The sequence below is a fragment of the Monodon monoceros genome, unplaced genomic scaffold (genome assembly GCF_005190385.1).
Source record: "Monodon monoceros isolate NGI ecotype Baffin Bay Population unplaced genomic scaffold, NGI_Narwhal_1 Super_Scaffold_15, whole genome shotgun sequence".
NCBI lineage: Eukaryota > Metazoa > Chordata > Mammalia > Artiodactyla > Monodontidae > Monodon > Monodon monoceros.
The window spans coordinates 47,416,677-47,442,236 of record NW_021703771.1 but is presented as its reverse complement, the minus strand read 5'-3'; the positions used below and the strand labels follow the sequence as shown (position 1 = coordinate 47,442,236).

The window sequence follows — 25,560 nt, the reverse complement described above, 5'->3', positions numbered from 1 at the left end:
CTAAAACAAGTTCTTGTCTTGATGTGTCTCATCTTGTCAGCTGTTCCTACCTCACTAGCCTCATCTTTCCCAACAGTCTTTAAGTCCTGCTTTCTCATCAGTCTGCTTCTGCTCACAGAAACCACACCAAAACACATGAGTGCCCCTGGGCAGGCTAATGATTTGCACTCAGTATTCTTTAATTATCTTTAAACATTTATCCAGAGAAGGTACCAAGCACGACATTTGGATATAAAAGAGAATTAATGTTGTTACTGGTATTAGCTCAGTCTCTCTTCGACTGTCCAAGATCATCCACTGCATACCTCTCTCGCGGTCTGTGATCCTTGTGGTTATGGTGTCCTGCTGTCATTAGAAGGTGGTTTAGTGACCATCTGTGTTTCTCATGCATGTGCCCTGGAGTTCTACTCTCAATTCCAAGTGGTTTCAGCATTCCTCCAACCTACATATTGTAATCTCACTGAGAAGAGTTCTAATTAATATGTAATTGATTTTGCTTCTAGATACATTCTTAATTATGTTTTAGCACCTTGGTAATATTTTGGTGCTGCTTTAGAGTGGCTCCCAAGCGTCTGCCTGACTCATCCCTCTGTATGTATCTGCCTTCCCTTCACACTGGGACATTTTCTTTCTTGTCCTACTTTGCTGGCTAGGATCTCCAGAGACAGTAAGCATTCTTGTTTTGTTTCTTGCTCTTAAAGTGAAGGGTGTCAACATTTCACAGTTAATTATGATGCTTCTCTGAAGCTTTATTTTGTAAATGCTCTTTATCAGGTTTAGAAAATTCTCTTGTAATTCTAGTTTCCTAATTCAAAAAAAAATTACAAATGGATGTTGATCTTTCTGCATCTATTGGGAACATACTCATTTTTCTTTAACTTAATGTGGTACCTTACATTAATCAATTTTATAATTTTAAATCAACTTTGGAGTTCTAGAATAAGTCCTAGTTAGTCATGACAGATTATATATATCTTTTTTATATAATACTAGCTTCAGTTTTGTAATATTGATTTTAGGATTTTTAAGTCTAGGCTTAAATAAGATGGCTTCGTTCTTTTCCTTCTTTATACCATCCTTTTCTGGTTTTGGAATCAAGGTTATATCAAGCCTCATAAAATGAAGTGGGATTTATATCCTTTTCTGTTCTCTGGAAAAGCTGTGTGAGATTGAAATGCTTTTGTAACCTTAATTGCATTGTGGTTCATGTGAAAACAATTTTTGAAACTTGTTAAGGCCTAGCATTGTGACCTCACACATAAAAGAAGTTTAATGTTCTGAGTGCATCCACTCGTTTAATGCAATGTAGTCTGTATTCCGGTTCATTAAATCAAGATTTTAAGCTCTTTTCTTCAAATATTCTGTATTCTTTTCAATTTTTATCTTCTTGATCTATCAGTTTCTAAACACTGATACTATGATGGTGTATTTGCTTATTTCTTCTTACATTCTATCAGTTTTTGCTTTGTATATTTAGAGGCTTTGTTATATGCATACAAATATAAAATTGTTTTAGCAACTTAACGAATCATACTTTTTGGCTTAGTCTGTGTTATTTGATATTGTATAAGCTGTCTGGTATATCTTTTTTCATCCACTGACTGTTTTTCTGCATCCTATGTTTACGTGTGCCTCTTGCCCAACACATAGAGCTGCATTTTAAAAAATAACCAGTCAGAAGTTTTGCCTTTTAAATAAAAATTTTATTCCACTTACATTTATTGGATGGAAAATAGATACATCTGTGGAAAGACAGGAGGAAAGAATTAGGGGGATAGTTCATAAAAACGGAAAGTGATTGTTTTAGAAAAAAATTAAGGAATGTACTATCTTCATAAGTTGGTAGATCTTGATACCCTTCCAAGTGAAATAGCCTCAAAATGTAAGTAGTTCAACTGTGGATCTAGATGATAAATTCATGAATGCCAGAATCATAATAGTATATTAAGGGAAGCTAGTGAGTTTAAAATCTCAGGTGGAGGATAACCCTGTTCTCCTATGAAATGTTATTTTGGGATCACCTTTGAAGACAAAATAGTAGGCTGAATCATCAATAATTCTGACCATTATGGTCTTTTAAAATGTTCTTATAACATTTAAGTTGTAGATTTTCTTCTGGCAATAAGCTTTTTAAGTGGATATATATTTTTTCAATATTTTGTTAAAATGAAAAGCATTTGGATTTGTTTATTATAAGATGTTCTGTCACAGTTGTTATGCTGCCTGACACATGGTAGGAGATCAGTAAATATTTGACATCAATTGTAGTAATATTTTTTGGATCTGTCTTCTAAGGTAAAAGAAATAAAATCAAAAATAAACAAATGGGACCTAATTAAATGTAAAAGCTTTTGCACAGCAAAGGAAACCATCGACAAAAGAAAAACCTACTGAATGAGAGAAAATGTTTGCAAAAGATAAGACCAATAAGGGTTTAATATCCAAAATATATAATCAGCTTATACAACTCAATATTGAAAAATAACCCAAGCAAAAAATGAGCAGAAGACGTAAGTAGTCATCCATATGTATACTTTGGAAAAATGTCTAACAGGCATATGAAAAGATGTGCAACATCACTAATTATTAGACAATGCAAATCAAAAACAACAATGCCATATCACCTCTTACCTGTCAGAATGGCTACTATCAAAAAGTCTACAAATAACAAATGTGGAGAAGAGGGATGTGGAGAAAATGGAACCCTCCTACACTGTTGGTGGGTATGTAAATTGGTGCAGCCAAGATGGAAAACAGTATGGAGGTTCATCAAAAGACTAAAAATAGAACTACCATGATTCAGCAATTCCACTCCTGGGTAAATATCCAAAGAGAACAAAAACATTAATTCAAAAAGATACATGCACCCCTCTGTTCATAGCAGCATTATTTACAATAGCCAAGATATGGAAGCAACCTACATGCCCATCAACAGATGAATGGATAAAGAAGATGTGGTATATATTGGATTGGCCAAAAGGTTCATTCAGTTTTTTCCACAAGATGGCTCTAGTAGCCCTTAGGTGTCTTTAACTTCATTTGAAACAATTTTGTTAGATTGTATGTGACAGCTGTCATATCAATGTGCATTTAAAAAAAGACCAAAATTGGCTAATTTTTGTATAGCCATCTTAATATTGAAGATGGAAGAAAAAAAAGCAACATTTTCAGCATATTACACTTTATTATTTCAAGAAAGGTAAAAACGCAACCGAAACACAAAATAAGATTTGTGGGACTTCCCTGGTGGTGCAGTGGTTAAGAATGTGCCTGCCAATGCAGGGGACAAGGCGGGTTCAATCCCTGGTCCAGGATGATCCCACATGCTGTGGAGCAACTAAGCCTGTGCAGCACAACTACTGAGCCTGCGCTCTAGAGCCTGCGGGACGCAACTACTGAGCCCATGCGCCACAACTGCTGAAGCCTGTGCACCTAGGGACCATGCTTCGCAACAAGAGAAGCCACCGCAATGAGAAGCTTGTGCACCACAATGAAGAGTAATTCCCCGCTCACCGCAACTAGAGAAAGCCTGCACGCAGCAATGAAGACCCAGTGCAGCCAAAAAAAGAAAAAAAAGAAAAAAGATTTGTGTAGTGTATGGAGAAGGTGCTGTGACTGATCGAACATGTCAGAAGTGGTTTGTGAAGTTTCGTGCTGGAGATTTCTCGCTGGATGATGCTCCACGGTTGGGTAGACCAGTTGAAGTTGATAGCGATCAAATTGAGACATTAACTGAGAACAATCTACGTTATACCACGTGGGAGATAGCCCACATACTCAAAATATCCAAATCAAGTGTTGAAAATCATTTGCACCAGCTTGGTTATGTTCATTACTTTGACGTTTGGGTTCCACATAAGTTAAGCAAAAAAAAACCTTGACCATATTTCCGCATGCTATTCTCTACTCAAACGTAATGAAAATGTTCCATTTTTAAAACAAATTGTGACAGGCGATGAAAAGTGGATACTGTACAATAATGTGGAACGGAAGAGATCATGAGGCAAGCGAAATGAACCACCACCAACCACGCCAAAGGCCAGTCTTCATCCAAAGAAGGTGATGTTGTGTATATGGTGGGATTGGAAGGGAGTCCTATATTATGAGCTCCGTCCGGAAAACCAAACGATTAATTCCAACAAGTACTGCTCCCAATTAGACCAACTGAATGCAGCACTCGACGAAAAGCATCCAGAATTAGTCAACAGAAAACACATAATCTTCCATCAGGGTAACACAAGACCACGTGTTTGTTTTGATGACCAGGCAAAAACTGTTACAGCTTGGCTGGGAAGTTCTGATTCATCCGCTGTGTTCACCAGACGTTGTACCTTTGGATTTCCATTCATTTTGGTCTTTACAAAATTCTCTTAATGGAAAAAATTTCAATTCCTTGGAAGATTGTAAAAGGCACCTGGAACAGTTCTTTGCTCAAAAAGGTAAAAAGGTTCGGGAAGATGAAATTATGAAGTTGCCTGAAAAATGGCAGAAGGTAGTGGAACAAAAGGGTGAATACATTGTTCAATAAAGTTCTTGGTGAAAATGAAAAATGTGTCTTTTATTTTTACTTCAAAGCTGAAGGCACTTTTTGGCCAACCCAATATGTATATAATGGAATGTTACTCAGCCATAAAAAAGGATGAAATTTTGCTATTTGCAACAAGGGATGGACACAGAGAGTATTGTGCTTAGTGAAGTAAGTCAGATAGAGAAAGACAAATACTCTTTATGTTAATGCTTATATGTGAAATCTAAAAAAGGAAAACAAATGTATATAAGAAGACAGAAACAGACTCACAGATACAGAGAACAAACTAGTGGTTACCAGTAGGGATGGGGAGTGGGGAGGGGTTAGATGGGGTATGGGATTAAGAGGTACACTCTACTATGTATAAAATAAGCTACAAGGATATATTGTGCAACATGGAGAAATATAGCCATTATTTTGTAATAACTTTAAAATGGAGTACGATCTATAAAAATATTGAATCACTATGCTGTGTACCTGAAACTAATATAATATTAGAAATCAACTATATGTCAATAAAATACAAAAATAAGAAAATTTTTTAATAAAATAAAATTTATAGGGCTTGATGTGGTGAGTGGTAGAAAGTGACTCGGGTATCTAGCTTAGGTATTTGGACAGATAATAATGCCACTATTGGAAGATAGGAATCTGTACTTCCTGTAGAGGAAAAATACATTGGATGGCAAGATATCGAGTCGTTTGGCTATGCTGACTTTGCGGTGATTGTGAGACATCGAGGCTGGAACTAAGTAGAGTGTGCAGGCTTGGAGGTAAAGATGGGGCAGTTCTGGAAGCCATTTAAGTAGAAGAAGAGCTTACCCAAGGGTAGCTAATGAGAAGATTGCTGGTAACAAGAAGTGCACCAATATTGAATTAACAGAGCCGGGAAAAGCGATTGAAAAGGAGAAATCAAAAGCATGAGAACAAGGATTAATGGATATCAGAAAAGCATGAAAGCAGACACTTGCAAGAGGGTGGAAGTGTCAGTGTCAGACAGTGATTAGGATCAGACTGTGAGGCCTGAAAATGTTACGCAATCAAGAGTTCTCTGAGGACTTACCTGTAATGTCAGTAGAATAGTAGGATAGAGGCCAGAGTTAATAGGTTTAATCTGAATCATAGTGGATGACAATGCTTTTTTAAGACTGTATGTAAATGGAAGAGAAGAGGAGAATGAAGTTAGATTCTTTCTTCAACCTTGTACCAAAAAAGTTCCAGGTGGGCTAAGCATTGAAATGTAATATTAAATCATGAATATAAATATAAATAAAATACAAAACTCAAGTGACAGAAATACAAGGACAAAGAAGGCTTTTTGAAATATGATGGCAGTGTCATGAATTAAAAACACAGAATATTTGTACAGATATCAAAACACACCATAAGCAAAATTATGAGAGGAGAAACTGGGAGGGGTGGAATAGGTGATTGGCAAATGTATGAGTATTGCTCGGTACCTAATATTTGTATGTTGCTTTCTAGTTAAAGAACCTTTTTCCATATATCCTTGAACTTAATTATCATAGTAACTCCGTGAGGTAGGTGTTTTTACTGCTGTTTTATACTGGCAGACCCAGAACTTGAAACTAGATTTTCTCCTAAATTCAGTCCTCTTTAACTCTGTTAACAGTCACTTTTCTTCCATTCATTCATTCACTGCTGCAGAACACATTCTGCAAGCCAGATCAACACAAAAAGTAGAGAAGATACAAGTAATCTATGTAGACTAGGGAAATGTGACATAAATACAGTGACAGAGAAAATTTTACAGCATTGTAAATGAATATTATTTACAAATATGCTAGTTAATTTTCAAATTTAAGGAAAACTGATGTCTGCCTATGAGAATTTAAATTTCTAAAATGACTCAAAGTAGTTGAACAACCTGGCCAAACCAATTATAGCCATGAAAGAAACTAAATAGTCCAACATGTATTTAGAGAGGCACTAGACCCAGAGGATTTTAATGGATGAATTATACTAAATTTTCAAAAAACAAGTAAATCTTAGCTATGAAAATATTTCAGAGCCCAGAAAAAAATGGAAGCTCCCAGCTCATTTTATGAGGTTGGCATCCCTTTAAAGATACTAACAAGATAAAATGCTACCATCACTGGAATTGTTCAGCATGTGCATATATCTGCACGGAAAGGAGACAGGAAGTTGGGGGCAGGGGATTTCGGGTCAGAGAGGGGATTAAAGAAGGATTTTCAGTTTTCTTTGTGATGTCTGTATTTACAGTGAGAAATACTCAGGTATTATTTTTTAATTACCAGTTGTCATTTCTGTAGAGTTTTTGATAAGCTTGGCTGTTTTATAAAAATGAGATTTTTACTTCGTAATATTTTCTTAGATAATTGAAAGTATTTCATTTACTGATTTTATAATAGTTCTCATTACTTGAGGTCTGCTTAATCAACAAATTGTCTATTAGCTCCTAATTTCAAGAGTGTGTGAATTCAACTCTTAACAATTTCAAGACACACATTTTTTATGGAAACATAGAGATCACAACATATCCTAATTTAAGCTACATTTACCAGCTTATCAATATTGACCTAAATCTGTCACTTTTATAAATAGATGGAGAACAGGGCTCAAATGAAATATAAGTGATTCAATTTTAAAGAGCAGTTTTAAAAATATTTTTATCTAAAAGATCCTTTTTTCTCAATCTTGGGTATGATCTTCATCTTCAATTCTTTTTTATAGGTATTTGATTATATGATAGAACCAGGAATTCACAGGAGCTTGAGGTATCCATGTATTTACATGGTTGCCATGACAAAGGGAAATCATAAATATAGAGGTCTTTTCAAAAAACAACCAATGAAGACTATCATGGTTGAGTGCTTCTTCCAAATTCATCAAGAAAGATCCATCAGCAAAATTACATCTAAAGAAAAGACTTTAAGAAAACAAACGTGACTGTTTGCTAGTCGATTACACTGAGGTGTATTAAAAGTACTGTATTTACTTGCAGATTGGCCACCTCCAAGAAATGGTAAGCAAAAGTGAACAAGGTCTTGGCTCTGCAGAAGGACTCATTGCTAGTCTTCAGGACTCCCAGGAAAGACTTCAAAATGAGCTGGACTTGACTAAAGGCAGGCTGAAGGAGACCGAGGATGCTCTATTAAATGCTGAGGTAATGTCATTATCCTGTTATAATCTAAATATCAGCGAGGTAAAAATATAATTTACTTTGCTTAAAGTTTATTACAAACATCACATTTATATATAATTATTATTATTAGTTTCCTAGGACTGCCATAACAAAGTACTACAAACAACAGAAATTGGCTTAAAACAACAGAAATTTATTCTCTCAGCGTTCTGAAGATTGAAAGTTCAAAATCAAGGTGTTATCAGGCCATTCTCCCTTTTAAACCTCTAAGGGAGGATCCTTCCTTGTCTTTTCCAGCTCCTGGTAGCCCCAGGCATTCCTTGGCTTGTGGCAGCACAACTTCAATCTTTTCTCTGTCTTTGCATGGCATTTTTCCTGTGTCCTCACATCTTCTTGTAAGGACACCAGTCATACTGGATTACGGGCTTACCCTATTTCAGCGTGGCCCCATCTTACCTAAGTACATCTGCACTGACCCTGTTTCCAAATAGCATCACGTTCTGAGGAACTGGGGTGTTAGGGCTTCTACATATCTTTTTGGAAACACAGTTCAATCCGTTTACAGTTAGTACGCACAGTTCTTTTACTGGTAAGAGTTGAACTCCCATGTATAGCAACTAAGTGGTTCTCTGTGACCTACAGATTTTGGAAAAGATTTGTCTTTCCTCTTCAGGGTCATGAAGAAGAGCAAATATTTAGACTGCATTAGAAGGTAGAGAAATGAACCATACATCTAGGGGGACAGTAGCTAGAGATTTATCATTTTTTCTTTCAGAGAGATGGTTTAAGGTGTGGGCTCTGAAGTAGGATTGGTTGGGTGTGAATTCTGCCTCTATCACTTAGTGTGTAACTTTGGGCAAGTTACTTTTTCTCCGTCTTAATTTCTTCATCCACACAATGCAGGAGAGGCGGGGGATGATGATAATGCACGTCACACTGCTGTTGTCATAACTGACCGAGGTAAACCATTACAGCACAGCGCTTAGCAAGATAGTAAGCACTCAGTACATGTTGCCTTCAAATTTTATTTTTTTCGCTTAGAATTGGATTCAGTTTCATTTCTTGAAGTTCCTTGCTCATATTTACATTGTTCTTCTATCAAATAGTAGAACATAATAAAAAACTTAAGCAAAACCTTATCAACTGTTCATTTTCTGTTCTGCTGGACAAATTTAATTGAGAAAGTATAAGGTGCTGCATCACAGTTTACCATAACTTTGAGTAAAGCTTCTTAAGAGCAAGTGTTTTCTTCTTTTCCCACCCCAATAATGTCTAATAAAGTGCTTTGCATTCAGTAAAAGAAATACTCTTTGAGAAATTCTACTCCATTCAACACTGTCTTTGGTGGAAAAAAATAATTCTTAGAGGCAGAGTACTTAGTGAAAATGACAGTTGGCTAAGATGGCTGAACTCAGGTTTCAATACTTACTGCTTACTAGCCAGGTCAACAATTTCAGCACTGACTTGCTACTTTCCCATCAATCTGCATATGCCCCTCAACAATGCTGCAATGTGCTACTGGCAAGTGGGTGATCCAGAAAGGGTCATTGTGTTAACAGAAGGATGGACCATCATCTCTTCCTTTTCCATTGTACCCTAAGAGCAGCTACACTGCTGGCAGGGATCGATGGTTGCCAGTGTTGTCCGAACAGGTCATATCCAGCCCCAAGCTCCAGAAAACCACTTGATTTATGCTACTCTACAGAGACTTCATATATATCATAATAACACTAAACCCATGGACCACTGGTTTGAAGTTACAGGATGAAAATAGAAGCCTAAATTTCTCATGATTATTTTAATCACGTCAGTGAGATACAACAATAATGCTTAAGCTTTGTAGATAGCATACTTTTGATATGAATGGGAATGAATTTTAACAGCGTATCTGCCTGTGTAATGTGTGTACAGGTGAAGATAATTGAATTCTTTGATACCTATGATATGGAAAATTTAGTTAAGATTATTCATTTAATGCTGACTTTATTAAAATAATTTGCAAACTTATAAGCCTTAATAAAATATAGTTTGCACAAGGACATTTAAAATATTAAATGGGTACCATGATTTTATTGTCAGAAAATCTCAAGTAATTGTCATAGATAGCACTATCAATTATTGTGCTGTAGAATTTAAAAGTTATAATGCAAGCACTCTTATTTGAAATAAGCAACAGTGACTTTGCTTTTGAAGACTAGTCTTCATTGAAAAGTTTTTATTCTTCAGAGTGAGCTAGAACAAGAAAGGCAACAGCATGAAGAAACACTTGCTGCCATGAAAGAAGAGGAGAAACTGAGAGTGGACAAAATGGCCCATGACTTAGAGATAAAATGGACTGAAAACCTTAGGTACATTCTTTACTCAGTAATGTAATCTTATCTATACAGACGTGCAGAAAATGGTTTTCTGTCATATGGCTTATACTGTCTCACTGTTGAAGCTGTAGTAGCAGCATTTTTAATGAATTTTTCCCATGATTAATTGCAGAGAAATTGGAATTCTCTTTTTCTGCTTAAGTATAGATTACTTTTTATTTCATTTCCTGGACTATAACATAGGAAGAGTACTCACCTGAAGTCAGAGGACTTATTGCTCTAGTACCTATTCTGCTGTTAATAATTTGATAAATAAATGATCTTGGATAAATTACCAATTTACTTTATGGTCCTTAACTATGAAATAATCACCTCTTATTCTGAGTTGGCTTTTGAGGAGGATTAATTAAATGCTTAGAAAACCTGCAAGCAACTATACTGCAGTTATTGAGAGGAATAATTCTCTTCACAAATTAAGTGCATTTGTTCTATTTTAGACAAGAGTGTTCTAAGCTTCGCGAAGAGTTAAGGCTTCAACATGAAGAGGATAAAAAGTCAGCGATGTCTCAACTTTTGCAGTTGAAAGAGCGAGAGAAAAATGCAGCCAGGGATTCATGGCAGAAAAAAGTAGAAGATCTCTTAAACCAGGTAATTAATAGTCTGTAGATTATGGAGGTTCATTTTCTTTGACATTCTCTAGCTACAGAAATATAAAACATTGTATGTTATTAATTCATTGTATTTTGTCATTTTTCATAAGGCAAACTTAAAATTTTTTAAATGTATAAAATCAAGGAGACATAAACTTATGAAACCGTGTGCTAAATAATTGTGTTACATCTGCAGTCCTAAATACTGAGAAGCACTTACAGTTTTTTGGTTTAATATTTGAAATGAATGCATTAAAGATTTTAAATGGAAAACTTTTATTATTTGAAAGTATAACATCTTTTTCCAAGCCATTAGATACCATTTGGGCAGTGGAAGGTAAAATTTATTAGATGTTATTCTGATTTCCTAAAACCACTTACCAGAAGTGAGTAATTTACTTTCTCACCTACAGGAAGTTGCCTCTTATGCTTCAAAATGACATAAAGGAAAGGTGGTTTTCTAAATCTATCTTCTTATGTCAGGCTTGTTATTTCCAGAACATTTATAACTATAATTAAAAGAATTTGCACATTTTCACTCATTTACACAACTTCTAAATTTATGAATTCTTAACAGTCTCCTGCAAAGCCAGTAATTAAATAGGACTGACTGCATGAGTCACCACTTGATAAGCAAGTGCAGAACTTGGACAAGAAGCAGCTCAGCAATTTAGTGCCAGAAATCCACTATTATCTTTCTATTGTGATCATGATGAATTTCAAAATAAACAGGGCAAGCTTTTTGTAAAATTATTTATTACATAGGTACATACGTGCAGTGTCTTTCAAGAGTACTTTGAGCCTGCCAATTCGTGACTGGTATTTCATAATAACTTATAATGTTACTCTGGAAAGGGAGTATACCTACATGAATATTTATGAGCTTTTGTGAATAAATAAATCTGAAACCTTTGAAACAAAAATAAGAAAACAACAACTCTCATTAGAAGTTGGTCAGCATGTTAGCATTGCTTATTAGTTACCTTCTGTATACTTACATTACATTTCTACTTCGGGATCTAGAAGGACAAGTTTTACTGGGTAGAGTGGTACTACTCCTCTATGATGTTCTGTACTCTGGAAGATTTAATTTTATCAAATAATTCAACTACATGATAAAAATGGAAAACATCCTTAAAAGTCCTCCTTGTTTTTCAATCAGGAAGTATTGACATAGACATTTTCTGGCTAGATTTGGCAATGTAAAGAGGGCCCACCACTTCTCCCACCTGTTTTCTATCAAATTATTTTATTCATTATTCATTTACTCTTCCTTATATTAAATTGTCAGATTTCATCCATGCTTCTCTGATATTCTTGTCTTGTCTTTTTTTTTTTTTTTTTTGATACCTCGTCTACATTGTTCATTCCCGAGAGGACATAATGCTTTGCATCTTGTTCGAGGTCTGTGCATCATAAAATACTTTACTACATGTGGCTCCAGTTTTTACTAGCTTCATAGAAAGAATTTTTAAATCAGTTTTCAAAGCAGATTAACCATAAATATCAAGATGACCAAGAATTAATTGCCTCCAAAGGTAAAACTGCTCTGTGCTGCTTCAGGCCATCAGGCCATTTCCAAAATTACAGTAGCTTCCTTTCTCGCCACTTCTAAAATATATAGGCCACACACATTACCGTAGATAAGCTGGAAAATAGCTGTTGCGTCCAGGATTGTCTACCTGAGGAAAGTTAAGAAAACAACTAAACAAAGGATTTCACGTTGAAGTGAAAGTAGGTATTATGTTAGAGGTTTCACTCTTTGTAGACGTATGAGATGACAGCGGTTCTAGCAAGCCAGCAATCTTTTAATGGAACTTTGTTTTGGAAAGAAGACCCTTCCTGGCCCTTTGGATCTTGTTCTCTTGATTCTTTCTGATAGTTTCCTAGAGGCTGTGCTCTGACACCTGCTCCACCACTTTCCACTTGCCTGACTCCTGCTCAGCCCAGCTCCTCAAACCTTCCACCCCCGACCCTGAGTGCTACAGCCACTCCACTCTATTCACCCAGCACAGCCTGCACCCCTCCGCACTTAGGGAAAACAGACCTGGCCTGGGGTTCGTGACATTAAGGAAGTAAGAGTAGCGAATAGAATAGGAAACAGCCAGGGCCTAGGCAGAAGCGTATGTTATGAAAGGTATCAGAAGATCTGCATTTTCATGTATTTTAATTATTTCTGAGTGAACTGAACACAAGTCTAACTTTTGTGCCTTAGCTTACATGTATTTCATCCTACTTAGAGCAAAGAAGAATTTGTCTTTCACATGAATTTAAACTCTTGAGAGTTAAATTTGATTTAAACTAACCCTCATAGCCTACGTATCAGAAAAATGGGCATAGAAAAGCATAAGAATTTCATTTTTCTTTAATCAGATGTTTTTTACTTTATGAAAAGTTCCAAAAGCTATTATTTTCATTCTGTGCTCCAATCAGAGCCTAATTTTTTTTTTTTTTTTTTGCCGTACGCGGACCTCTCACTGCTGTGGCCTCTCCCGCTGCAGAGCACAGGCTCTGGACGCGCAGGCTCAGCGGCCATGGCTCACGGGCCCAGCCGCTCCGCGGCATGTGGTATCTTCCCGGGCCGGGGCACGAACCCGTATCCCCTGCATCGGCAGGCGGACCAATCAGAGCCTAATTTTATATCTTTTAGTTTTCTTTTAATACTTCATTGTGTTCTTTTTTTTCTATTCAATGATTACACTTTAGTGGAAAACTAATTATGCTTCCTGGGCTGATCAGTGCGTACATTTGAATTCCTTGAAAGCACAAGAACTACATTGTTATTTTTCAACTCAGTCTAAAGCAAAGCGATTATATAGTTTCCCCTGTGATCGTATTTTCTATTTGTGATCCTAAACTGTCATCATTTATTTCACCTTTTTCAAGGCAGATTTAATTTTGGAAGCAACATGACTTCATATTCCAATGCCCTCATTCAGATCAGTGGACTGAGAAATTTGAGAGACACACGGATCATTCAGGCATAAAATTATGGAATTTTGTAGTTCATGTGTGACTTTCCATTTTGAACTTTGAGGCCCCAAGGTCATTTAGCTGGTTTTAGTGATGTATATAACACAATTTTTACTCTCCACATATTTACAGTGTAATAGGGGAAAGATTTGTATACAGATACCTACAGTAAAAGTCACTGTGTAGTAAGTAACTTTATAAATGGTCTGGACAGTTCGTACTGTAGGAGCAATGTTGCAGCAGCTCTACCAGCTCACCAAGCTTGTCATGCACATACCTTCTCAGCTTCATATTCAGGGTCATCACGGCGGTGGCTTGCAGTCATCCATGGTGGGAGTGTTTACATCACGGATACAGCACATGCTACAGATGAGGGCTTTGTTTTTCAGAGAGCTGTTAAACATTTACCAACATACTGCTGGGTAGGAGAAAAGAGTAGAGAAAGAGTAGTATAACCAGTGCGATTGGGAAAGAGTTCATTGAGGAGGTCAGCTTTAGTGTGACTCCTGAATAAGGTGAAGGATGAACACAAATATTTTTATTCATTCACCAAACATTTAATTGAATATACTCTTATTTCCCAGGCACTGTGAGGAATACAGAAAAATAAGAGGACAGTTGGGGAGAGAGATCATTGTGAAAAACTTTGACTTCTAGGCTTGGGAGTTCAAAGTTCGCGCAATAAGCTGTGAGATTCTATCAAAGGTTTTTGGACAGGGGAATAACATGCTGAAATTTTTATGTTAGACAGCTTAATATGGCTGTGATGTTGAAGTGAGGATGAAATGGAGACATCTCGATATAAATCCCTAAGTTAAAGTGTCTGAAGCAGACCTCTTGAATGCGTGCCATGCACCCCTCTGCCATGCCAGCCTAAGGCAGCCCGCCCCTCCTAGACCCCTGCCGTTCCTCACTGCTCAGCCTCCTCTCTCACACCGAACAGCCAGCCTGTCAGCACTTCCTGCTGTCTACCTTCAGAGTAAGTAAGCCCAGATTTGCCCGTGTCTCACCACTTCCTGCACTACTAGCCCAGGCCAAGCCATATGCAGTTCTCTTCTGCACCGCACCTGGAACCTACATTTGGTCTCCCTGCTTCTCCTCTTACCTACCTACAAATTGCTTTCCATCCGGCCATTTTAAGTTGGGGCTTCCCTGGTGGCGCAGTGGTTGAGAGTCCGCCTGCCGATGCAGGGGACACGGGTTCATGCCCCGGTCCGGGAGGATCCCACATGCCGCAGAGCAGCTGGGCCCGTGAGCCATGGCCGCTGAGCCTGCGCGTCCGGAGCCTGTGCTCCGCAACGGGAGAGGCCACAACAGGGAGAGGCCCGCATACCGCAAAAAAAAAAAAAAAAATTTAAGTTGGATGAAGTTATTCTTCTGCTTCAAATCCACCAGTGGCTTCGCGTCGCGTTTAGAACACACTCCACACTCTTATCATGGCCTGCAGTAGCCTCGTGATTCGGACCTTGTGATTTGGCCTCTGGCTGCATTGCCAGTGTCATCTTCTGCCACTTTCTCCCTTCCTTTCTTACAGTCATACTGAACTACTTGGAGTTTCTGGACCACACACACCAAGCTTAATCCATCTCAGGGCCTCTGCATCTGCCAGTCCCTCCAAACGGAATCCTCTTTCCCCAGATCTACATGGCTTGTTCCTCAATTTGTTCAATTCTCTGCTCAGATCTTAACTCCTCAAAAAGATCTTCCTTGACCACTTTAAATAGCACCCGCTGTCACTCTCTGTCGTCGTCTTCTGCTTTGTGTTTCTTCAGAACATTTGTTACCACGTAGCATCATGTTGCTTCCCTTCCCTGTTAGAATGTAGCTCCATGAGAGCTGGTCTTTATCTGTACTGTTCACTGCATCCCCGGCAGCCTAAAGTGTGCCTGGCATGTAGTAAGCCCTCAGTAGTTGCTGAACAAAGAAAAACTGAGGCACGGCATCCAAAGAGGAAGTTGCCACGCATATGAAGTACAAATAATTCTACCCAAATAGGACGTGAGTTAAGTTGATTTCACTGAGAATTACCAGGAAAACTGTAAAGGAACAAATCATGTAATTTGATGGAGTACTTTGGTAAGGGAGAAGGAAATGTTAAAACTGACCCAGGATTTGAAACCAGGATAACGAAAAGAAGACCATCGTCTGAGACAGGGAGGTCACGACAGACCACTTCACTGAAGGGGGCTGAGGTGGTGAGTGTGGTTTTAGACGCATTGATTCTACAATCCCAGGGTATTTTGGCATTTGTCACACTCAGTAGGAAAGAACAATGACATGAATAAGAAACAGAGCATTAAAATCAATGCTCTTGATCAAGAGTGACTGAAAAGCCAGTTTCTTAAGGCTGTTGCAGACCGCTTTCTGGTTTCTAGACTAGTGCTGTCTAAAATGGTAGTGACAGGCCACCTATGACTGTTCAGCACTTGAAATGAACTTCATCCAAATTCAGATGTCAGTGTAAAATTTATACCGGGTTTCAAAATTTTGGTATAAAAAGAGAATATGGAATGTCCCACTAGTACTTTTTATATAATTTCATGTTGAGATGCTAGTGTTTGGGATATATTGGGTTACATATATGCCTAAAAATAATTTTACTTTCTTTTTAATATGGCTACTAAAAAATTAAAATTACATATGTGGCTCTGAATTATAATTCTATTAGCACTGGACTAGACTATTTAGAACGCAAAATTTTGAGCAAATTTGGCACTATAAGCTCAGGACTCATTCTGCTGGCTCTCTCTCTCAACTCTTTAAGAAGTTTTATGTTAGGAAGAAAGGAATTCTCTCTCTTTAGAAATCATATTTCTGTCTATTGAAAAAAGATTATATGTTCATCAGTTTTATGCCCATTTTAAATGAGTAACAGTACTACCTTTTAATGGAAGAAGAGCTGCAAGCAGATTCTGAGGTAGAAGGAATAGAAAAGGACTTGGAATAATCATCTCTTCTCAGCTAATTCGAACCATGACCTTGACAGAAGCCCTAAGCAGTGCCAGGAGATCAGTGAAGCTGACCCTGAAGGTTCAGAATCCTCTCCCAAGAAATTAGGAGGGCAGGAACTATGTAAAAGAAGCATCAGAGATCCAGCCTGAACCCTGGGAAAAGAGAGAACTTGGGTAAGGAAGAGGGAAGTCAAAAGAAGAAGCAGCAGGAAGACGAAGGGAAATAACATGGAGAAAAGAGAAAAGCCAGCTAGAACAGAGAGTGGGAATAGCAGGCATGGCTCAATTTTGCTTTCTCAGAAAATGTGGAATGGAATTAAGGTCTACCAAAAACCAACCAACACCCATTATACGTCATTCTTCCTACTTCAGTTCCTGGATTCAAAGTTAATTTGCAATGTTTTCCTTAGTAAATACGGAAGTTTAACATTTTTCTTCAGTCAAAAAAATTAATGACATTCTTACTTCAACTATGTTATATCCTCTTTTATCAGACCTATGTTATTTTTATGCTTTTTTCTTCTAAAATAAATAGTACTAAATTGCTTTCTGAATTAATTTGCAAATCTAAAAATATTTAATTTTCTTTTCCCTGCCAAAAACTCCCTTTTGCAAATTTAAGTCTATCCAGTTTTTATATTGACATCTTTAGGAGAAGAGAGTGAAGAGATGAAACTATGATATCTATACCTAACTTTAAAAGAGATGTTAAAATACTGGGTAGTTTTAATGTGTACTGAGTGTGTGTGTGTGTGTGTGTGTGTGTGTGTATCTGTTCTGCAAAATACTATAGTAGGACTGTGATGAAATGCAGAACAGTTTGTGCCTTCAGGGGTACTAGGGCCCAGAACACACCTGAGAAATACTTAAGAACTTCTAGGTGGCACTGTAGTAATAAATCAATTTAATCTATCTCTATTTCCTATGGCAAGATACTAAAAAGAATTAAAATATTTTGGATATGAAGGCGTTTAATGGATGTATGATTATAAAGTTATTTAAAGACGTAGTCTCTGAGAAGTGTTAAGATTACCTAACATATTAGCTTTTCTCTACCTTAATTTCATTTAAAAGCCAGTTATTACTAACTTAGTTAAAACATTAAATGGTTGTTCATGACTTTTTCTTCTATTTTTTGCTTCAGGAGAATTATTAAAGTTGTGATTCCTACTTCTAATCTTAGGTTTATTGGTTGCTTTTCTCTAGATATTAGTATATTTGAAATTAATATTAGAAAAAGCTTTATATAATTTAAGAAATTACAGTATTGTATATTAAGTATTTAATTTTGGAACATTTTATTAAGATCTAACATATTTTACTTGAATTGCAACATAAGATTAGTGTAGATATTGCTTCAAGGAATTTAGAAATTTAACAAATGACATTTCTTTTGTTAGTAATGAAAATTTTATTCTATATATTGGCATTTGATGACATTTTGACATATGTCAAAAATTCAGTGCTTCTGATATGCCATGCACTGTGTCAGACCAGTGATGGGGTTGTAATGATCTCTGCCTTCTCATTGCTTGTAATCTAGAAAAGAAGGCAAATAGAAATAAGTGTGACACATTAATTCATTACAACCATGGGACACAAGTGTATGTACCGTGAGGACCTACCATAGTCTGGGAACTTGGGGAAGGCTTCTCTGAGTGGGGGATCCTTTACCTGAGACCTGAAAGAGAAGCAATAGTCAGGCCAAGAGGGGAAGGAGAACAGCAATCTGGGGAGAGGGGGAAGTAACGTGCAGAGGCCCTCAGCCTGCCCCCAAATACCTTTGTTCTGGGGAATAGAGAGCTAGGAAGGTGGTAGAGGTAGGCAGGGTCAGATCTTGTTTGCCTTGTTGAGAGTTCAAAGGGCAATGAGGAGCTACTGAAAGGTTTTAATCAGGAGCGTGACGCATTCAAATATTGAAATTTCAAAACTCTGACTGCAGTATGGAGAACAAAATAGAGCAGGGCAAGATAGGTGCCATTCAGTGTATGTTGCTTCCCTCTTGGCAGTCTGTCTTTGTTCAGATTAATATTTTCTGAACAAATATTTAGTATACTCATTAGTTCATTTCTCTGAAGGGTTACATTTCTAAGTCTTAGATTCTGTTGGCTTTTGTCAACAGGATTTATGCAAGATATACATATTTTTTCTAAATAATTTCTTTCTTTTTCGTTATCTAGAAGTTTCTCATTACTGCTTATGTTACTGTGGGGAAGGGGAAAAGGTAGAGTAGTAAGAACTAACTCAATAATAAAAGTCCATGTCATTCATTTAGTTTTTTAGTAAACGTTTATTGACCACTTACTCTTTGCCAGGTACCAAGTCTGGCATTTTGGATACAAAATATGAACAAGGCAGGGTCCTCTAAAAGCTTGTAATTCAGTGGGTTTCAGTAGTTATATACCAATATGATTGCAAACTACAAACATGTAAAAAACCTTGTGCTATTTTCTAAATGAATAAACTGAGGTTTAAAACAATGAGATTACTTCTAAGAGCATAGTTTCTTAGGTACAAAGCTGTAAATTTCTAATTAAGTGCAGCAATTTTTAGTTATTTTCAGTTTTCTTCCTCACTTAGCTGAAAGTCTTATTATATTCGTCCTTCAAGACTAGAAATGCTGAAACACATTAGTAAGCCTTCTATGCTGAAGTGTCCAAGTGCTTTCAATGAGCTGAAGAGGACCTCTTGAGGCCCTTTTCACTCATCTCAAAAACTAACAAGTAGCTTAAGATGCTTTAAAACAAATTGACTATTATATAGGGCATTGATTTTTATTAGCACGGATCTTGCTCATATAGAATATTGCCAAATAATATTTTTGCATACAGATTTTTAGTACATCCGATATTCTTTCAAGCAAACATTTACTTGGGGGATCTCATCCAGTTTTGTGGTTTAAACACCATCTGTATGTCAGTGACTTCCAAAGTTAAATCTCCAGCCTTGATATCTTCACCTAAATTCAGTCACTTGGTTGTCTAATAGGGATCTCAGGCTTAGCATGTCTGACTCAAAAGTATTGATTCTCAATCTCCATCCCATCATCTTTGCTTCTTGGCACTGCTTTTTGCTCAAAGGATGAGGAGTCATCCTTGCTTTCCCTCTTTCCTTTCTTTCTCATGTAAATGTCAATCCTGTTTATTCCACCTCCCAGCGCCACCTGCTTCCACCTGCCTTAGAAAACACTAGTCCAAGACACCATATAACAGCCTTCTATCTAGCCTCCCCAATTTCACTTTTTTCCACAAACTTGAAGTAATCTTTTATGATGTAAATCGGATCATGCCATTTTAAATGTCACGTTTTTCAAAAGATCGTTTCTTACCATCAACCCAGTATCACCTCTAGTCATTTCCTGTCACATCAACCTTTTTTTGTCATAATATTTACCATGAACTTTTTCTTATTTTTTGTGTATGTTTGTTTTACTATCTTATTCAGTTCTCTATATCACTCTGTACTTCCTGGAATATAATAGTACTCTAATAAAAAACTTTTAAACAAAAGAATAAATCTTACTTCGTTTATGTACTCATCAATAAGGGCACTGTGACCCAGCACCACTGTTGTGCCTTTTCTAATTGCTGTTGCCAGGTCTATCGTGTAAGTCACCCCAGGGCACAGCTTAGCGACCATGCCTTTGGTTTAGATATTTCCATGGCCTGCCAACAGTATGTTGACAGAGTTAGTGACCATATGAGTTTAGATTCCAAATGTTCAAATATACTCTCAAATAAAATCTAAAATCTAGAATTCCCACAGAAGAACCTCTGATCTTTCATATTGGTCTAATTTATCAGTTAGTTCAGGAATCCTAAATAACATATATATTTTTGTCTGATGATACCTTAAAGAGTGAAAAAATCTACTTCATAAGTAAATGCCATACATTTTACGTTAACTTCTAATGCCAGAACATCAATTCAGAGAAATACAAAGCAGTAAAAAAAAAAAAAAAAAAACTACAACTAAAAATCCCTCAGATTTTCATAAGTTTTGTGAAGTCTGGAGAAGTTGTGTCTCATTAGTATATAAAGCATATTATGAGTATGAGAAAGCATAAAGAAAAAAATAAAATTAACAAACTAATTTATTTAAAAGTATGAGCGTTTAAGAAGTTATGGTGTAATCAAATAGAAAGTTAATCATTTTTCTCAACTTATTTTTTCAACTCTGTGAACTATATCCTAAACTATATTTTGTATTAGTCTTAATTTATTGGTAAAAAATTGTTTACCAAATAAAAGCTAGCTTTAGTTTATGACACACCAAGGGATATTCACATTATGAGGAAAAAAAGAAAATTATGTTTTGTCTGAAAATTTGATTAGCGTCCAAAGTAAAAACCATTTTATAGGAACTTTTCTAGTTATATTAATAATATAAATTTAAAATACTATTTTGTATCCTTGGAAGGCACAAAAGTGAGGCAATTGAAAATGAAACCACATTTTCCCCACATTTGGGGAAGGGAGAGTGTGTGTTTTTCCAGTGGTTTGTCACTCAGAATTCCAGTGAACTTCTTAAAAATGAACCTAGATCATACATAATTTTACCAAATATATCCTAGAGAATAGGGTTGAAAAGATATGAAGGCATCTCTTCTTCCTTTCCCCTGAGTATAAAACCTGATTATTATCAAATCTTTACATTTTCAATGATTATCCATATTTATTTCTGGCCCCCAAATTATGTAGTCAATCAAGTTAGTGTTTCAGTTCTCATCTGCTCATTTCTCGTAAGAGAAATCCTTCTAAAACCTACCCCAATGCTGAGTGGAATGCTTTGAAGCATTATATTGCAGATTTCTGGGAGGCATTTAGAACAGTAATATTCCTTCTAGGTGCTTCGGTAACCATTATCTTTTAAACTGACCTCTGGTTTACTTGTACTAGCCTTTGGTCTCTTGCATAGGTAAGTCTGCCAGCCCACAAGCATCAGACACTGTTCTAAGGGACTATAAATAATTTAGACTCTATGTTGTAAATTTCTTTTTGTCTGATTTCTTTCTCAGAACTGTTTTCAACTTATTTTTTTCTTGAGCATATTGTAATTAATGTTCTGTATGTTACTCTCCCTTTTTATTCTTCTTTCTTTCACTCAGTTGATTTCTGAATGTTTCCCTTTATTCCTGTGATCTTTTTCATAGAGGCACTCTCTGGGTGAAGCTTTGCATAAATCTATCAACAATGTAAGTGAGCGGCACTTACAATTTGTACATAAGGGCATGTTGCACTTTTGGTTTTGCATAAACATCATCACTGCTTTAACTTATGATTTTAAAAAATACACTTTTTGGCATTCAGTAAGATATGTTTTGTATGTGGGTAACAAAAGCTTCTAACTTTCAGGCATGCATTTGTGTATGTGCATACATCTACCACATTGTATTGATAAGCATGTATTTTATTTTAAAGCCAAGCAAGATTTTACCTCTCACACGTAAACTTCATTATTTTAATGTTTACTTTGAAAGATATAGTAATATTTTTGAAAAACTGTTAAGTTGTTGCCGCTCATAAAAATGGAAATAAATGTATTTCTTCTTTAGTTAAACTAGTTTATTTTTTGAAAAAGTAGCATCAATTGACTTCTTAGAGTGTTAGATAGTTGTGCAGGTTCATAGATTTAGAACATATTTTACATTTTAATGTTAAAATTACTAAAAGATTTAAAGCAAATGGAGTAAATCCCTTTCCTAAGAATTGGCAAAGCTATTCTTCTACTTATGTACACTAAAATGTGCAGAAATTAAGCTTCAAAGTTATATTCCATTTAAACACATTAAAATTTTTTATCTTTACACGTGAAGAGAGAAAATGAGATTTATTTTCACATGAAACCTATACCCAACTTGTTTTTTTAAAATAAGTTAACAGAGAGCTAAGTAAGCATCTTTGAATATTTTTCTTGATATCCCAGGGCAGAGGTCAGCCAGCCTCTTCTGCCAAGGGCCAGACGGTGAATATTTCTGGCTCTGTGGGTCATGCAGTTTCTGTGGCAGCTACGGGATTCTGCTACTGTGTGAAAGCAGCCACAGGCAATATGTGAATGAATCCGTTAATCTACAGAAACAGACTGTAATGTGCCAATTCCTGACCTAGAGGAACCAGGTCTTGAGTCTAGAGATAGCCTTTGAAATTTTGATAACTTCAAAACTATGTTCTCATACCTTTCTAATTTCTTTCTACTATGCAAGAAAAATTTTATCTACTCTTTAGATTCAACTTTACTGTCTACGTAAAAATTAGAAATACATGAATACATTTAAAGCCAGCTTCTTTAATATATTTTAAAGTAAGCAATAAAGATATTTATCTCAATGTTGGTGAAATAAGGCTACATTTAGAAATTTTTTAAAACAGTCACATAGAACATAGTAAGAATTTGGGCATGATTGCTATATTAATCCAGACTTTTTGACATATGTGCTGATTGGGATAGAAATACGAACCCAAATAAGATATGAGTATTGTCAAAAATTAGTTGAATTGTACTTCAGAATACTTGCAACGACATAGTCACTTCTTCCTAAATAGTTACAAATGAAAAGGTGTTCACTAAAATAAAAACCACCTTACTGAAGTTGAATCTATTAGTAATTGAAATGAGAATGCGTTGACTCATCTCCTACAAAATAAGTAAAAGGGGTTTGTAACACACTGACATCCCCATTCATTAATTCTCTTTTGTAACATCGTAGTCATTGAGGATGAACTCATCACTCAGTCATCAACCAAACAAGATGTGACCTTGTCATTGTCATTCAGCAGGGTGAGATCTACCCACCCACTCCACACACCGTCCTCAGCCAGCCTTCCATGGAAGAAGTTTCCCACTATATGCTGTCTTGTTCTAAAAAAAACAAGTGATTGTTGATTCCTCTGTTCTTTATAAAAGCTTTATAATTTTTTTCAACTGAGAGGATGATTAGAAACATATTCCAGAAATATCTTGAGGACATTAATTAGGCATTACTGTGGTTCTTAATCAACTCAGTTTATAGATCTTAGAAAATACCAAAAAAATTATGAACAATTCAGAATTTTTCAGGATGGTCATAATTCCAGAAGCTTAAGTTTACTTTTCTTAGCTAGACTTTCCAAAAATAGCAAATTAGAGGTTAAAAAAGGAAAAAGCATAGAAAGAATTAAAATATTCAGACACCTTCAAACATTTTACATGAGCATTTATGTAAGTTGTTGACATAGTAGTAAATTAGCCTTACTGTCCTCTACTAAGCCTATGGTAGCAGTTTTTAATGTTGCTTCATATATTTGAAAGTATTGCACTGAATATTAATATCACGTGGTTTAGACTTTCTAGTAATTTGTGTTGGCCTTTCTTGTCAAAATTAATAAGTGTTCTGGCTCAACACAACTCCATACCTATAACTTACTGAAAAGCGAAATTATATTTATACATCCTATTTTTCAAATTGCTTTTTCTTACAAATTTTCTTGTTTTCACAAAAATGAATGAACCCTCTCACACAAAACCTCTACCCTAAAAAGCAAATCATTTTTGAAAAATCATGATTTATGGAACAGCCTTCTTCAAAAACACACAGAAGCACAAGATAAACAGTTCACCAATATCTTGATAAATTGATCAAAACTACAGGAAGAAAAAACCATAGGTAATACTACTTGAGGAAAATATTTTGTTTTCCTCCTTGATCTCATAAAATGAACGGAGAGCGGAGGACAAGTAAAAGGCCAGGGCTTCAAAGACTTCTCTAGACATTGCTTTAAGATTATCATTAAAGAACCAGCCAGAGTCTTTCATTTTATGAATTCTGGGGCAGTGGTTCTTGACTGTGACTGTGCATTAAATTCATCTATGAAACTAAAAGAGAGTTATGTACAGCCTTCTGATAGACTCATATGTGTGTGCATTTAGACCATTTGTGGGTTTTTTTGGGGGGGGGGTTTGGTGCAATGTTTATAATAGCAAAACCAGATGAGATGATCTGAATTTCCATCAGTAAGAATTAAAGTAATTATAGTGTATTTATACTTTGGAATGATGTCTATTAGGATACATTTGGCTATAAGCAGCAGAATACCCAGGTGACAGTGGCTCAAGCTGTCAAGATAATTAAGTGCTCAGGTACTTTCTGTACTTCTGCTTTGCCATGCTCAATGTGTTAACTTTTGGACCTCAAGTTTGTCATGTCATAGTTGCAACATGGCTGCTACAGCTCCAGCTGTCATGTTCTTGAACAACTGTGCTAATGCAAGAGACTCTCCTTAAGCATTTTTTACTTTCATCAGGAAATAAAGTCTTTCCCCTCCCCCCCCTAAGTTCCCCACATACTTCCTTTGAGCTTATTAACTAAAACAGAGTGATATGACCTTAGAGTTAGATTACCGTGACTTTCTTATCCCAGTCATAATTCACTCCTTGGTGCTGGGAGAGGGGCATACCATCTTGAAGATAGGGATTTCCATTCAGTCCGTGAACAAACTCAAGAGTTCAGCTAACTGGGAAGAAAGGAAAAGGGGGAGATGGGCATTTGGGGAGGCAAGAAACAGTGCCTGCCATTCGCATTATATGTAGTCATTGAAAAGAATGGGGCATGCCTACATGTCATGGGTTATGTACCCTAGAAATGTCACCGTGCAAGGAAAAACAAACCTCTAAAACCAAACTTGTTGGCCTCCCTAATGGAGAAATCATTGACCATCATTGAGCAAATCCGTGAGTATACTCATCTTGAAGGGAGCTACATAGACTTGAGTGTTTGAAAAGCCACTCCATCACATAGCAACACCTGCAGGTCTGGACACCCTCCCTCACGGTTTCGCAAATGAAGTAGTGTTTCTTTCTCTGTGTAAGACATAGGGAATGTCTGTCCCAGTCAGCAGCCCCATGGGTCTCTGTTCCAGCTACCTTGGACATTAAGCACTGGTCTCTTAAGGTGTGCCCTGGGGACCCCAAGTAACTTTTGTGTGTAAGACATAGCCAATATTTTGTCATGTCATGGCAGCTGTACTCTCTACATGGTGAA

The 25,560-nt window shown here is 36.4% G+C and overlaps 1 protein-coding gene across 1 annotated transcript in view; it reads left to right on the top strand.

Moving 5' to 3' along the window:
* FAM184A (family with sequence similarity 184 member A) overlaps window positions 1–25,560 on the top strand; it is a 120,098-nt gene that overhangs the window by 68,616 nt on the left and 25,922 nt on the right. The window contains exons 7-9 of the mRNA XM_029223297.1: window positions 7,515–7,676; window positions 9,882–10,003; window positions 10,468–10,618. Of these exons, the coding sequence (XP_029079130.1) occupies window positions 7,515–7,676; window positions 9,882–10,003; window positions 10,468–10,618 (435 nt within the window). The remainder of the gene's footprint in view (window positions 1–7,514; window positions 7,677–9,881; window positions 10,004–10,467; window positions 10,619–25,560) is intronic.